The 13,895-nt window shown below is 46.4% G+C and overlaps 1 protein-coding gene across 3 annotated transcripts in view; it reads left to right on the forward strand.

Annotated features, from left to right (window-relative positions):
- Positions 1-7,762: 7,762 nt before the first annotated feature.
- KIFAP3 (kinesin associated protein 3) overlaps positions 7,763-13,895 on the forward strand; it is an 811,853-nt gene continuing 805,720 nt past the window's right edge. For 2 of the 3 annotated variants that reach the window (XM_077276224.1, XM_077276225.1), the window contains exon 1: positions 7,763-7,939. In XM_077276224.1, coding sequence (XP_077132339.1) covers positions 7,908-7,939 — 32 coding nt within the window. In that variant the 5' untranslated portion in view covers positions 7,763-7,907. The remainder of the gene's footprint in view (positions 7,940-13,895) is intronic. The other variant, XM_077276226.1, reaches the window with a different exon arrangement.

Below are 13,895 nucleotides of genomic sequence, written 5' to 3' on the forward strand. Positions count from 1 at the left end.
GTCCCATTATGGGCCAGCTACTGGCAAGCGTCAGCAGGCTGTATTGGCTATGAAGTGTTTGGGCGACAACAGACACACCGCGGAAGTTCTGTCCGAGTTCTTGCAACAAGAAACGCAGTCGTGGCTGAGTACAAAATAAGAAAAGACGCTGCACTCACTGTTAGTCGGTAGTCTTCTTTATTGCGACATACAATTATGCATCTTCACGGCACGGGGGAGTGTAGGTAGAAAAGGACGTGTGAGGCGGGACCGCAATAAAGAAGACTACCGACTAACAGTGAGTGCAGCGTCTTTTCTTATTTTGTACTCAGGACTTGCTACTGTTTTCCTACGCTAGCACCACTGTTTGTAAACGTCTATGGGTATGTAACCTGCAAAGAAACTCCGAAGCTGAGTTGTGCCACTTCACTTTTTTCTATTTATTGTACTGCAGCAGTCGTGGCTGGGCACAGTAGATCTTGAGGCAGGCAAGGTAGTTAGTGATAACGGAAGGAATTTCATGGCTGCCATCTCCCTTTCCCAACTGAAACACATTCCTTGCCTGGCTCACACCTTAAACCTGGTGGTGCAGTGCTTATTGAAAACTTATCCTGGGTTCTCCGACCTGCTCCTCAAAGTGCGTGGACTTTGCTCACATATCCGACGTTCGCCTGTACACGCCAGCCGTATGCAGACCTATCAGCGGTCTTTGAACCTTCCCCAGCATCGCCTAATCATAGACGTTGCAACAAGGTGGAACTCAACACTGCACATGCTTCAGAGACTGTGCCAACAGAGGCGGGCTGTTATGTTTTTGTGGGAGGATACACATACACGGGCAGGCAGTAGGATGGCAGACATGGAGTTGTCAGGTGTGCAGTGGTCGAAGATACAAGACATGTGTCAAGTCCTTCAGTGTTTTGAGGAATGCACATGGCTGGTTAGTGCAGACAACGCCGTAATAAGCATGAGCATCCCCCTAATGCGTCTGCTGATGCAAAGTTTGACGCACATAAAGGAGCAGGCGTCTGCACCAGAGGAAGAGGAAAGCCTTGATGACAGTCAGCCATTGTCTGGTCAGGGCAGTGTACAGGACGAGGTAGCGGGCGAAGAGGAGGTGGAGGACGAGGAGGATGATGGGGATGAGTATATTTTTAATGCGGAACCTTTCCCGGGGGCACTGGAAATTGGTTGCGTGTCAAGGCCGGGTTCTGGTTTTTTGAGGGACACAAGTGACGTAGATTTGCCTGCAACTGCCCCTCACCCAATCACAACCGGAGATTTGACAACTGGAACTTTGGCCCACATGGCGGATTATGCCTTACGTATCCTAAAAAGGGACACACGCATTACGAAAATGATGAACGATGACGATTACTGGTTGGCCTGCCTCCTTGATCCACGCTATAAAGGCAAATTGCAAAATATTATGCCACATGAGAACTTGGAACTAATATTAGCAACCAAACAATCAACTCTTGTTGACCGTTTGCTTCAGGCATTCCCAGCACACAGCGCACGTGATCGTTCTCACACGAGCTCAAGGGGGCAACAGACTAGGAGTGTTAGGGGTGCACACATCAGAAGTGGCGTTGGACAGAGGGGTTTTCTGACCAGGTTGTGGAGTGATTTTGCTATGACCGCAGACAGGACAGGTACTGCTGCATCAATTGAAAGTGACAGGAGACAACATTTGTCCAGTATGGTTACTAACTATTTTTCATCCCTTATCGATGTTCTCCCTCAACCGTCATTCCCATTTGATTACTGGGCATCAAAATTAGACACCTGGCCAGAATTGGCAGAATATGCATTGCAGGAGCTTGCTTGCCCGGCAGCAAGTGTCCTATCAGAAAGAGTATTCAGTGCTGCAGGTTCAATATTAACCGAAAAAAGGACTCGTCTGGCTACCTGTTATGGTTCTCAATGGCAAGAGAACATAGCCCAGCAAACATAAGAACTAGCTCTTGGAAGGATGGAAACTAAACTGACCATGAACTAAACCTGCCGCACAATTAACAGTAGCCGGGTAGCGTTGCCTACGTTTTATCCCTAGACGCCCAGCGCCGGCCGGAGGACTAACTAATCCTGGCAGAGGAAAATATAGTCCTGGCTCACCTCTAGAGAAATTTCCCCGAAAGGCAGACAGAGGCCCCCACATATATTGGCGGTGATTTAAGATGAAAAAGACAAACGTAGTATGAAAATAGGTTTAGCAAAATTGAGGTCCGCTTACTAGATAGCAGGAAGACAGAAAGGGCACTTTCATGGTCAGCTGAAAACCCTATCAAAACACCATCCTGAAATTACTTTAAGACTCTAGTATTAACTCATAACATCAGAGTGGCAATTTCAGATCACAAGAGCTTTCCAGACACAGAAACGAAACTACAGCTGTGAACTGGAACAAAATGCAAAAACAAACGAGGACTAAAGTCCAACTTAGCTGGGAGTTGTCTAGCAGCAGGAACATGCACAGAAAGGCTTCTGATTACAATGATGACCGGCATGGAAGTGACAGAGGAGCAAGGCTAAATAGCGACTCCCACATCCTGATGGAAACAGGTGAACAGAGGGGATGATGCACACCAGTTCAATTCCACCAGTGGCCACCGGGGGAGCCCAAAATCCAAATTCACAACAGCTACCCAAAATGTTGACGATCTAACATTCATTAAAATGAACCACAACTGGATTTCGAAATCTTTTGCCCCACCTTGCCCGGCCGACACCTAGCTTTCCTATGAAAAGCTCTTGCCTGTGGACTACTGTGAATTACTTTTCTAATGTCTAATTTGCTGCAGCTGATTGTCCAGCATACGACATGTTTACACCTCCCTAAATGGCCAAACTCCCCACACGGGGCCGTGGTATCGCGACTTGGCGCAAGCACCCGTGAGACTGCTGTTTGTCTGAAGAGGTGGGTGTACTCGCTTTTGGTCGACGGCATTGCTACTGGGTTCCTCATAGTACAATAAAGTGTCTCTGGCGGTGGTGGTGCGCACCCAACGTCAGACACACTGTTGTAACATGAGGGGCCTTGGGCCTGTAACGCCGGCCACAAGAGAGTTCACCCACCCCCAGGTCAAACATTGCTCTACCACTTCCACAGTTATCTCTCACACTTCCACCAATGTTAAGTCTATGCGCTGACATCCTTCCATACCTGCCACTGACAATACCATTGTGTTGACATGTATGATGGTACTTAACATAGTCAGGGGCAGTGTCCTCTATTTACCACAGTAAATACTTTGCGCTAAATTAGGAGGTCTGAAACAACGCAGAGGATCCCACCCCTGAACCTAATGATTGCACCCTTTAGTGTTTTTGTTTTGTTTTAATGCGAGACATTCACATTTAGTTGTTGTTTTGGACTACTAACTGGCAGACACTCATTACAATCGGCCTCCGTTGACCAGACCACTGCTGCCCGTGTACCCCTGTAACTAATAATAAAGTGCCTACAGCCAGCCCAATTTAATTATATTAGGCCTTCGAAGCCTGTCTGCGGTCCCTCCTTCCACTAGGCCTCCACTGACCAGACCACTGCTGCCCGTGTACCCCTGTAACTAATAATAAAGTGCCTACAGCCAGCCCAATTTAATTATGTTAGGCCTTCGAAGCCTGTCTGCGGTCCCTCCTTCCACTAGGCCTCCACTGACCAGACCACTGCTGCCCGTGTACCCCTGTAACTAATAATAAAGTGCCTACAGCCAGCCCAATTTAATTATATTAGGCCTTCAAAGCCTGTCTGCGGTCCCTCCTTCCACTAGGCCTCCACTGACCAGACCACTGCTGCCCGTGTACCCCTGTAACTAATAATAAAGTGCCTACAGCCAGCCCAATTTAATTATGTTAGGCCTTCAAAGCCTGTCTGCGGTCCCTCCTTCCACTAGGCCTCCACTGACCAGACCACTGCTGCCCGTGTACCCCTGTAACTAATAATAAAGTGCCTACAGCCAGCCCAATTTAATTATATTAGGCCTTCGAAGCCTGTCTGCGGTCCCTCCTTCCACTAGGCCTCCACTGACCAGACCACTGCTGCCCGTGTACCCCTGTAACTAATAATAAAGTGCCTACAGCCAGCCCAATTTAATTATGTTAGGCCTTCGAAGCCTTTCTGTGCTCCCTCCTTCCACTAGGCCTCCATTGACCAGACCACTGCTGCCCGTGTACCCCTGGAACCAATTATAAAGTGCATAGAGCCTATTTTTTAATTTAATTTAATATTAATAAAGCCAGGATGAACTACGATATACCACGCTATGAGCTACCCAGTTGACAATTCTTTTGCGAGAAAAGCCATCCCACCCCTCCACCTGCATGTTAAAGACCGCATTGTCCTTGCATTCTGTCAATTTGTCAGTCCAAAGGTATACCTGACAACAGACACATGGACCTGTAGGCCTGGCCACGGAAGGTTACGTGTCCTTTGTGGCTCAATGGGTTAATGTATTGGATGCATGGTCCACACAGGGGACAGCCTGCAAAGTCTGTCTGCAGTCCCTAATTCAAGTTGGCCTCAACTGAATAAAGCTGAGCTTCTACCTTCTGGCTCTGATTAACTGCTGTTTTTTAAAAAATTGGCTTTTCCGTCCTTCTAAAGGTGTCTGCCCCTGCCTGGTGTTGTCCTCAACTGAATAAAGCTGAGCTTCAACCTTCAGTTCCAAACATACAACAAAAAACTGGTACAATACAAAAAGTGGCCTCCAGCTACAAAAACTTTCTCCTACAAGTAGTTAACTGACAGTTTTTTTTCCAGTGAAAACACAGATATGGCATCCAACGAGTGTTGTCCTGTCTCGTCTTCTTTATATTATTGCCAAGAAGCTGCAACTGAATAAAGCTGTGCTTCAACCTTCTGTTCCAAATTACCATTTTTAAAAATGCAATTGGCTGTTCCGGCCTACTAAAGATGTCTGTCTGCCCCTGCCTGGTGTTGTCCTCAACTGAATAAAGCTGAGCTTCAACTTTCAGTTCCAAACATACAACAAAAAACTGGTACAATACAAAAAGTGGCCTCCAGCTACAAAAACTTTCTCCTACAAGTAGTTAACTGACAGTTTTTTTTCCAGTGAAAACACAGATATGGCATCCAACGAGTGTTGTCCTGTCTCGTCTTCTTTATATTATTGCCAAGAAGCTGCAACTGAATAAAGCTGTGCTTCAACCTTCTGTTCCAAATTACCATTTTTAAAAATGCAATTGGCTGTTCCGGCCTACTAAAGGTGTCTGTCTGCCCCTGCCTGGTGTTGTCCTCAACTGAATAAAGCTGAGCTTCAACCTTCAGTTCCAAATTACCATTTTTAAAAATGCAATTGGCTGTTCCGGCCTACTAAAGGTGTCTGTCTGCCCCTGCCTGGTGTTGTCCTCAACTGAATAAAGCTGTGCTTCAACCTTCTGTTCCAAATTACCATTTTTAAAAATGCAATTGGCTGTTCCGGCCTACTAAAGGGGTCTGCCCCTGCCTGGTGTTGTCCTCAACTGAATAAAGCTGAGCTTCTACCTTCTGCCTCTTATTAACTGCTGTTTTTTTAAAAAATTGGCTGTTCCGGCCTACTAAAGGTGTCTGTCTGCCCCTGCCTGGTGTTGTCCTCAACTGAACAAAGCTGAGCTTCCACATTCTGGCTTTCGCCCTATACTATCAGATATTAAACTGCATTTGGCCTACTAGTGTGGTTAGGCCCTTGAAACAGTGTCTGCTGCTCTTGGGTTTGCTACTCCACTGAACAAAGCAATGCCGCCTGTTTAGTCCTGTTACCAATTTTGAACTGCATTTAGCCTACTTTATTCTTTGGCCCTATATCTGTTTCCTCCTCATCCTGTCCATTGCCCAGCCACTGCTAGATGAGTCTGCTGGTACATTGACCTAGACCACTACATTCCCCTTATACTCTACACAGCCAGAATCTGACCCTGCTGAAAGTAAGGTTCCCCTTCCCGCATGTTATACCACCTTACACAGGGACAGAGAGGAAGGTGCAGATGAAAGTGCAGGTTCCTTCATCAGGTGGGGGGGCATTCTCGTTGGCGACGTCACTGGCACAGGGCCCCTCAGAGTACGCAAAAGTGTCGCTGCTGGTGGGAGGCGCCCCCGCCATGCAAACACACCGCCGTACTTTGAGGGGCCCTGTGCCAGTGCCAATGCGAACGAGTGGGCCCCCCCTGCTTGCTCAGGATCACAGCACTTGCAACGTTGAAATACTTACCTTTCCCTGCAACACCGCCGTGACGTAGTCCGCATTTCCTGGGCCCACGAAAAACTTGAGCCAGCCCTACTCCCCCCACAACTTTTGCCAAATGACCCCCAATTCCCTATGCCCAACTATTATTATAAAGTTAATTAAGATTGACAAGCTTCAGAAACAAGAATGGATGTTTTTGGCATTAAAATGGGCACTGTAGGTGTTTTCCTGGCCTCCACTCACTGCCGACTATGCTTCCCCATTGACTTGCATTGGGTTTCGTGTTTCGGTCGATCCCCGACTTTTAGCGATAATCGGCCGACTGCACTCGACTCGACTCTGGACAAAATCGGGTTTCACAAAACCCGACTCGATCTTAAAAAAATGAAAGTCGCTCAACTCTATGTGCGACATAAGCGATTTACGTGAATAACTTCTGAACTACACATAATATTGATATTTTTTTGGGCACATATTATTCAGGAGATTGAGCTGGTCATTTTGCGTTCTAGTGGTGCAGGTTACCTCTTTTCAAATTGAACTTATGTACGCTTGAGTATGTTTGATTATGTGCGATATAAATAAGCGATTTACGTGAATAACTTCAGAACTACACATAGAGTTGAAAATTTTTTTGGCAAATATTATTCAGGTCATTGAGCTGGTCATTTTGAGTACTAGTGGTCAAGGGTACCTCTTTTCAAATTGAACTTATGTACGATTGAGTATGTTTGATTATGTGCGATATAAATAAGCGATTTACGTGAATAACTTCTGAATTACACATAAAATTGATAATTTTTTGGGCACATATTATTCAGGAGATTGAGCTGGTCATTTTGAGTTCTAGTGGTGCAGGGTACCTCTTTTCAAATTTAACTTATGCACGATTGAGTACATTTTATTATTCGCGACATAAGCGATTTACGTGAATAATTTCTGAACTACACATAGAGTTGCTAGTTTTTTGGGCACATATTATTCAGGACATTGAGCCGGTCATTTTGAGCTCTAGTGGTCCAGGGTACCTCTTTTCAAATTGAATTTATGTACGATTGAGTACGTTTTATTATGTGCGACATAAGCGATCTACGTGAATAACTTCTGAACTACACATAGAGTTGACAATTTTTGGGGCAAATATTATTCAGGTCATTGAGCTGGTCATTTTGAGTAATAGTGGTCCAGGGTACCTCTTTTCTAATTGAACTTATGTACGATTGAGTACATTTGATTATGCGCGACATAAATAAGCGATTTACGTGAATATCCCAGGACCACAAGTAGTCAAAATAAACATCTCAAAGTCCTGAACAAAATTTTGCCCAAACAATATCCACTTTGTATAATTCATCATACATGAAAATCTAACAGCTAATTCACCATGCATGAAAATCTAATAGCTTTACTAATAATAGCTAAAGTCTAACTGCAGACTAACTTGAGGCCGGTCACTGCACAGCCGCAGTACCTCACAGAGCCATGGTCTCCAGTGCTGCTGCTCCTAACGCTTCCATCCCGGAGCTGAGCCTGGCACCAGTCACCCACAGTGCACACAGCACCGAGCTCCGCCCCATCTACACGACCGGCATAATAGTGTCATGTGACCGTGACGTCACGCCGGGCCTTTCATCCTAGAAGCAGGCTGCTGTATCCCCCTAGAAACAACAACAAATCTCCCCTCATCCGACACGAGCGGCATCCTCCTGTGCTGACCGCCAGCGGGCCGCTTCAATAGACATGCAGTCCGAGGACGCCAGATACCTGAAGAGGTGACCGTACCGCGGGTGGGGTGGGCTCAGCCGCCGACATCGCTGCGCATTGCTCGGCATGTCTGATGGTTGTGTGCTGTACCGGAGCGGCTGCTAACAGTGACCGCTGCAGCTGGCACAGAACCGTACTGCCATCATCCGGAGCCAATCCGGAGCCTGCGAGCGAGCAGCCAACATGGGTATTACACCCAGTAATGGCCGCACCAGAACAATGGGTGATCTGCTTTCTGGTGGGGAGATAAGCAGTGACATGGCGGCGGCCACACGACTGTCTTCTGCTATTATCTATCCATCATCTGCTATTATCAATCATCTACTATTATATATCTATCACCTGCTAATATCTATTATCTGTTTATTATCTATCAATTATCTGCTATTATCTATATCTACATCTGCTTATAGCTATTACTAGCTGTTTCCAGCCAGCTAACACTCGGCATGCTCATTGCTATCTAACGCTGCTAGTGATTAAACTAAAGTAATTAATGACAACATTAAATAGCACTTACGCAGGTGGTAAATTAACTTAAAATGAAGTTAACCCCTTCATGACCCAGCCTATTTTGGCCTTAATGACCTTGCCGTTTTTTGCAATTCTGACCAGTGTCCCTTTAAGAGGTAATAACTCCGGAACGCTTCAACGGATCCTAGCGATTCTGAGATTGTTTTTTCGTGACATATTGGGCTTCATGTTAGTGGTAAATTTAGGTCGATAATTTCTGAGTTTATTTGTGAAAAAAATGGAAATTTGGCAAAAAATTTGAAAATTTCGCAATTTTCACATTTTGAATTTTTATTCTGTTAAACCAGAGAGTTATGTGACACAAAATAGTTAATAAATAACATTTCCCACATGTCTACTTTACATCAGCACAATTTTGGAAACAATTTTTTTTTTTGCTAGGAAGTTACAAGGGTTAAAATTTGACCAGTGATTTCTCATTTTTACAACAAAATTTACAAAACCATTTTTTTTAGGGACCACCTCACATTTGAAGCCATTTTGAGGGTTCTATATGGCTGAAAATACCCAAAAGTGACACCATTCTAAAAACTGCACCCCTCAAGGTGCTCAAAACCACATTCAAGAAGTTTATTAACCCTTCAGGTGTTTCACAGCAGCAGAAGCAACATGGAAGTAAAAAATGAACATTTAACTTTTTAGTCACAAAAATGATCTTTTAGCAACAATTTTTTTATTTTCCCAGCAGTAAAAGGAGAAACTGGACCACGGACGTTGTTGTCCAATTTGTCCTGAGTACGCTGATACCTCATATGTGGGGGTAAACCACTGTTTGGGCGCACGGCAGGGCTCGGAAGGGAAGGAGCGCCATTTGACTTTTTGAATGGAAAATTAGCTCCAATCGTTAGCGGACACCATGTCGCGTTTGGAGAGCCCCTGTGTGCCTAAACATTGGAGCTCCCCTACAACTGACCCCATTTTGGAAACTAGACCCCCCAAGGAACTTATCTAGATGCATAGTGAGCACTTACAACCCCCAGGTGCTTCACAGAAGTTTATAACGCAGAGCCGTGAAAATAAAAAAATAATTTTTCTTTCCTCAAAAATTATTTTTAGCCCAGAATTTTTTATTTTCCCAAGGATAATAGGAGAAATTGGACCCCAAATGTTTTTGTCCTGAGTACGATGATACACCATATGTGGGGGTAAACCACTGTTTGGGCGCACGGCAGGGCTCGGAAGGGAAGGCACGCCATTTGGCTTTTTGAATGGAAAATTAGCTCCAATCATTAGCGGACACCATGTCGCGTTTGGAGAGCCCCTGTGTGCCTAAACATTGGAGCTCCAGCACAAGTGACCCCATTTTGGAAACTAGACCTCCCAAGGAACTAATCTAGATGTGTGGTGAGCACTTTGAACCCCGAAGTGCTTCACAGAAGTTTATAACGCAGAGCCATGAAAAAAAAAAAAAAAAATTCTTTTCTCAAAAATGATTTTTTAGCCCACAATTTTTTATTTTCCCAAGGGTAACAGGAGAAATTGGACCCCAAAAGTTGTTGTCCAGTTTCTCCTGAGTACGCTGATACCCCATATGTGGGGGTAAACCATTGTTTTGGCACACGTCGGGGTTCGGAAGGGAAGTAGTGACGTTTTGAAATGCAGACTTTGATGGAATGCTCTGCGGGCGTCAGGTTGCGTTTGCAGAGCCCCTGATGTGCCTAAACAGTAGGAACTCCCCACAAGTGACTCCATTTTGGAAACTAGACCCCCAAGGGAACTTATCTAGATGTGTGGTGAGCACTTTGAACCCCCAAGTGCTTCACAGAAGTTTATAACGCAGAGCCGTGAAAATAATAAACGTGTTTCCTTTCCTCAAAAATATTTTTTTAGCCCAGAATTTTTTATTTTTGCAAGAGTAACAGGAAAAATTGGACCCCAAAAGTTGTTGTCCAGTTTCTCCTGAGTACGCTGATACCCCATATGTGGGGGTAAACCACTGTTTGGGCACACGTCAGGGCTCGGAAGGGAAGTAGTGACGTTTTGGAATGCAGACTTTGATGGAATGGTCTGCGGGCATCATGTTACGTTTGCAGAGCCCCTGATATGCCTAAACAGTAGAAACCCCCCACAAGTGACCCCATTTTGGAAACTAGACCCCCCAAGGAACTAATCTAGATGTGTGGTGAGCACTTTCAATCCCCAAGTGCTTCACAGAAGTTTACAACGCAGAGCCATGAAAATAAAAAATCATTTTTCTTTCCTCAAAAAAGATGTTTTAGCAAGCAATTTTTTATTTTCACAAGGGTAACAGGAGAATTTGGACCCCAATATTTGTTGCTCAGTTTGTTGTGAGTACGCTGATACCCCATATGTGGGGGTAAACCACTGTTTGGGCACACGTCAGGGCTCGGAAGGGAAGTAGTGACGTTTTGGAATGCAGACTTTGATGGAATGGTCTGCGGGCATCATGTTACGTTTGCAGAGCCCCTGATATGCCTAAACAGTAGAAACCCCCCACAAGTGACCCCATTTTGGAAACTAGACCCCCCAAGGAACTAATCTAGATGTGTGGTGAGCACTTTCAATCCCCAAGTGCTTCACAGAAGTTTACAACGCAGAGCCGTGAAAATAAAAAATAATTGTTCTTTCCTCAAAAATTATGTTTTAGCAAGTAATTTTTTATTTTTGCAAGGGTAACAGGAGAAATTGGACCCCAACAGTTGTTGCCCAGTTTGTCCTGAGTACGCTGGTACCCCAAATGTGGGGGTAAACCACTGTTTGGGCGCACGTCGGGGCTTGGAAGGGCGGGAGCACCATTTGACTTTTTGAACGCAAGATTGGCTGGAATCAATGGTGGCGCCATGTTGCGTTTGGAGACCCCTGATGTGCCTAAACAGTGGAAACCCCTCAATTCTAACTTCAACACTAACCCCAACACACCCCTAATCCTAATCCCAACTGTAGCCATAACCCTAATCACAACCCTAACCCCAACACACCCCTAACCACAACCCTAACCGCAACACACCCGTAACCCTAATTCCAACCCTAATCCTAACCCTAATCCCAACCGTAACCCTAATCCCAACCCTAACCACAACTGTAACCCCAACACACCCCTAACCCTATCCGTAACCCTAACCACAAGCCTAATCTTAACCCTATTTCAAACCCTAGCCCTAATTCCAACCCTAACTCTAATTCCAACCCTAACCCTAAGGCTATGTGCCCACGTTGCGGATTCGTGTGAGATTTTTCCGCACGATTTTTGAAAAACCTGCAGGTAAAAGGCACTGCGTTTTACCTGCGGATTTACAGCAGATTTCCAGTGTTTTTTTGTGCGGATTTCACCTGCGGATTCCTATTGAGGAACAGGTGTAAAACGCTGCGGAATCCGCACAAAGAATTGACATGCTGCGGAAAATACAACGCAGCGTTTCTGCACGGAATTTTCCGCACCATGGGCACAGCGGATTTGGTTTTCCTTAGGTGTACATGGTACTGTAAACCTGATGGAAAACTGCTTCGAATTCGCAGCGGCCAATCCGCTGCGGAACCGCGGCCAATCCGCTGCGGATCCGCGGCCGATCCGCTGCGGATCCGCGGCCGATCCGCTGCGGATCCGCGGCCGATCCGCTGCTGATCCGCCGCCGATCCGCTCTGTGTGCACATGCCATAACCCTACCCCTAACCCTACCCGTAACCCTAACCCTACCCCTAACCCTACCCCTAGTTCTAACCCTAGTTCTAACCCTAACCCTAGTGGAAAAAGAAAAAAAAAAATGTCTTTATTTTATTATTGTCCCTATGGGGGTGATAAAGGGGGGGGGGTTATTTATAATATTTTTTATTTTGATCGCTGTGATGGAACCTACCACAGCGATCAAAATGTACTTGTAAGGAATCTGCCGACTGGCAGATTCGGCGGGCGCACTGAGCATGCGCCCGCCATTTTCCAAGATGGCGGCGCCCAGCGAGGAGACGGCCGGACACCGGGAGGATCGGTAAGTACGAAGGGGTGGTGGGGGGGTGGATCGGAGCACGGGGGGGGTGATCGGAGCACAGGGGGGGGGATCTGAGCGAGGAGGGAGCGGACAGGAGGACGGGGGAGCCGGCAGGCGGACGGAGGGGACCGGACCCCATAACGGAGGACTGGGGGGGCGATCGGTGGGTGTGGGGGGGGGGGCACTTGAGTATTTCCAGCCATGGCCGATGATATTGCAGCATCGGCCATGGCTGGATTGTAATATTTCACCAGTTTTTTAGGTGAAATATTACAAATCGCTCTGATTGGCAGTTTCACTTTCAACAGCCAATCAGAGCGATCGTAGCCACGGGGGGGTGAAGCCACCCCTCCTGGGCTGAAGCACCACTCCCCCTGTCTCTGCAGATCGGGTAAAATCAGAGTTAACCCTTTCACCCGATCTGCAGGGACGCGATCATTCCATGACGCATACGCTGCGTCATAGGTCGCATTGGCACCGACTTTCATGACGCAGCGTATGCGTCAAAGGTCGTGAAGGGGTTAATAACAATAATAATTGAAAATTATTATTATACATTTTTATAGCGCCGTTTATTCCACGACGCTTTACATGTGAAATACGGGGCAAATATAGGAAAATACATTAAACATGAGCAAAAACCAAGGCATACGGGTACATAAGGAGCGAGGACCCTGCCCGCGAGGGCTCACAGGGGACGGGTGGCTCTGCAGGGGACGGGTGATGATACACTAGGAGAGGGTAGAGCTGGTTGTGCGGCGGTTCAGAAAATCAGAATAATACTAAGACATTTTATTCACAGTGTAAAATCAAAAGCAAACTGGATTCGTATGGTAATGTGTGGGGACAGAGCCTTGTGTGGTAATGTGTGGGGACGCAGCCTCATGTGGTAATGTGTGGGGACGCAGCCTCATGTGGTAATGTGTGGGGACGCAGCCTCATGTGGTAATGTGTGGGGACGCAGCCTCGTGTGGGGACGCAGCCTCGTGTGGGGACGCAGCCTCGTGTGGTAATGTGTGGGGACGTAGCCTCGTGTGGTAATTAGTGTTGAGCGATACCTTCCGATACTTGAAAGTATCGGATAGTATCGGCCAATATCCGAAAAATATCGGATATCGCCGATACCGATACCAATACAAGTCAATGGGACACAAGTATCGGAAGGTATCCTGGATGGTTCCCAGGGTCTGAAGGAGAGGAAACTCTCCTTCAGGCCCTGGGATCCATATTCATGTGTAAAATAAAGAATAAAAATAAAAAATAGGGATTTACTCACCCTCTGACGCGCCCTGGTAGTAACCGCTGTAACCGGCAGCCTCCGTTCCTAAGAATGAGCGCCTGAAGGACCTTCGATGACGTCGCGGCTTGTGATTGGTCGCGTGAGCGCTCATGTGACCGCTCACGCGACCAATCACAAGCCGCGACGTCATCGAAGGTCTTTCACCCCTGCATTCTTAGGAACGGAGGCACCGCTAAAAGCAGGGGC

This window comes from Ranitomeya variabilis, chromosome 8 (assembly GCF_051348905.1).
Source record: "Ranitomeya variabilis isolate aRanVar5 chromosome 8, aRanVar5.hap1, whole genome shotgun sequence".
Classification (NCBI taxonomy): Eukaryota; Metazoa; Chordata; class Amphibia; order Anura; family Dendrobatidae; genus Ranitomeya; species Ranitomeya variabilis.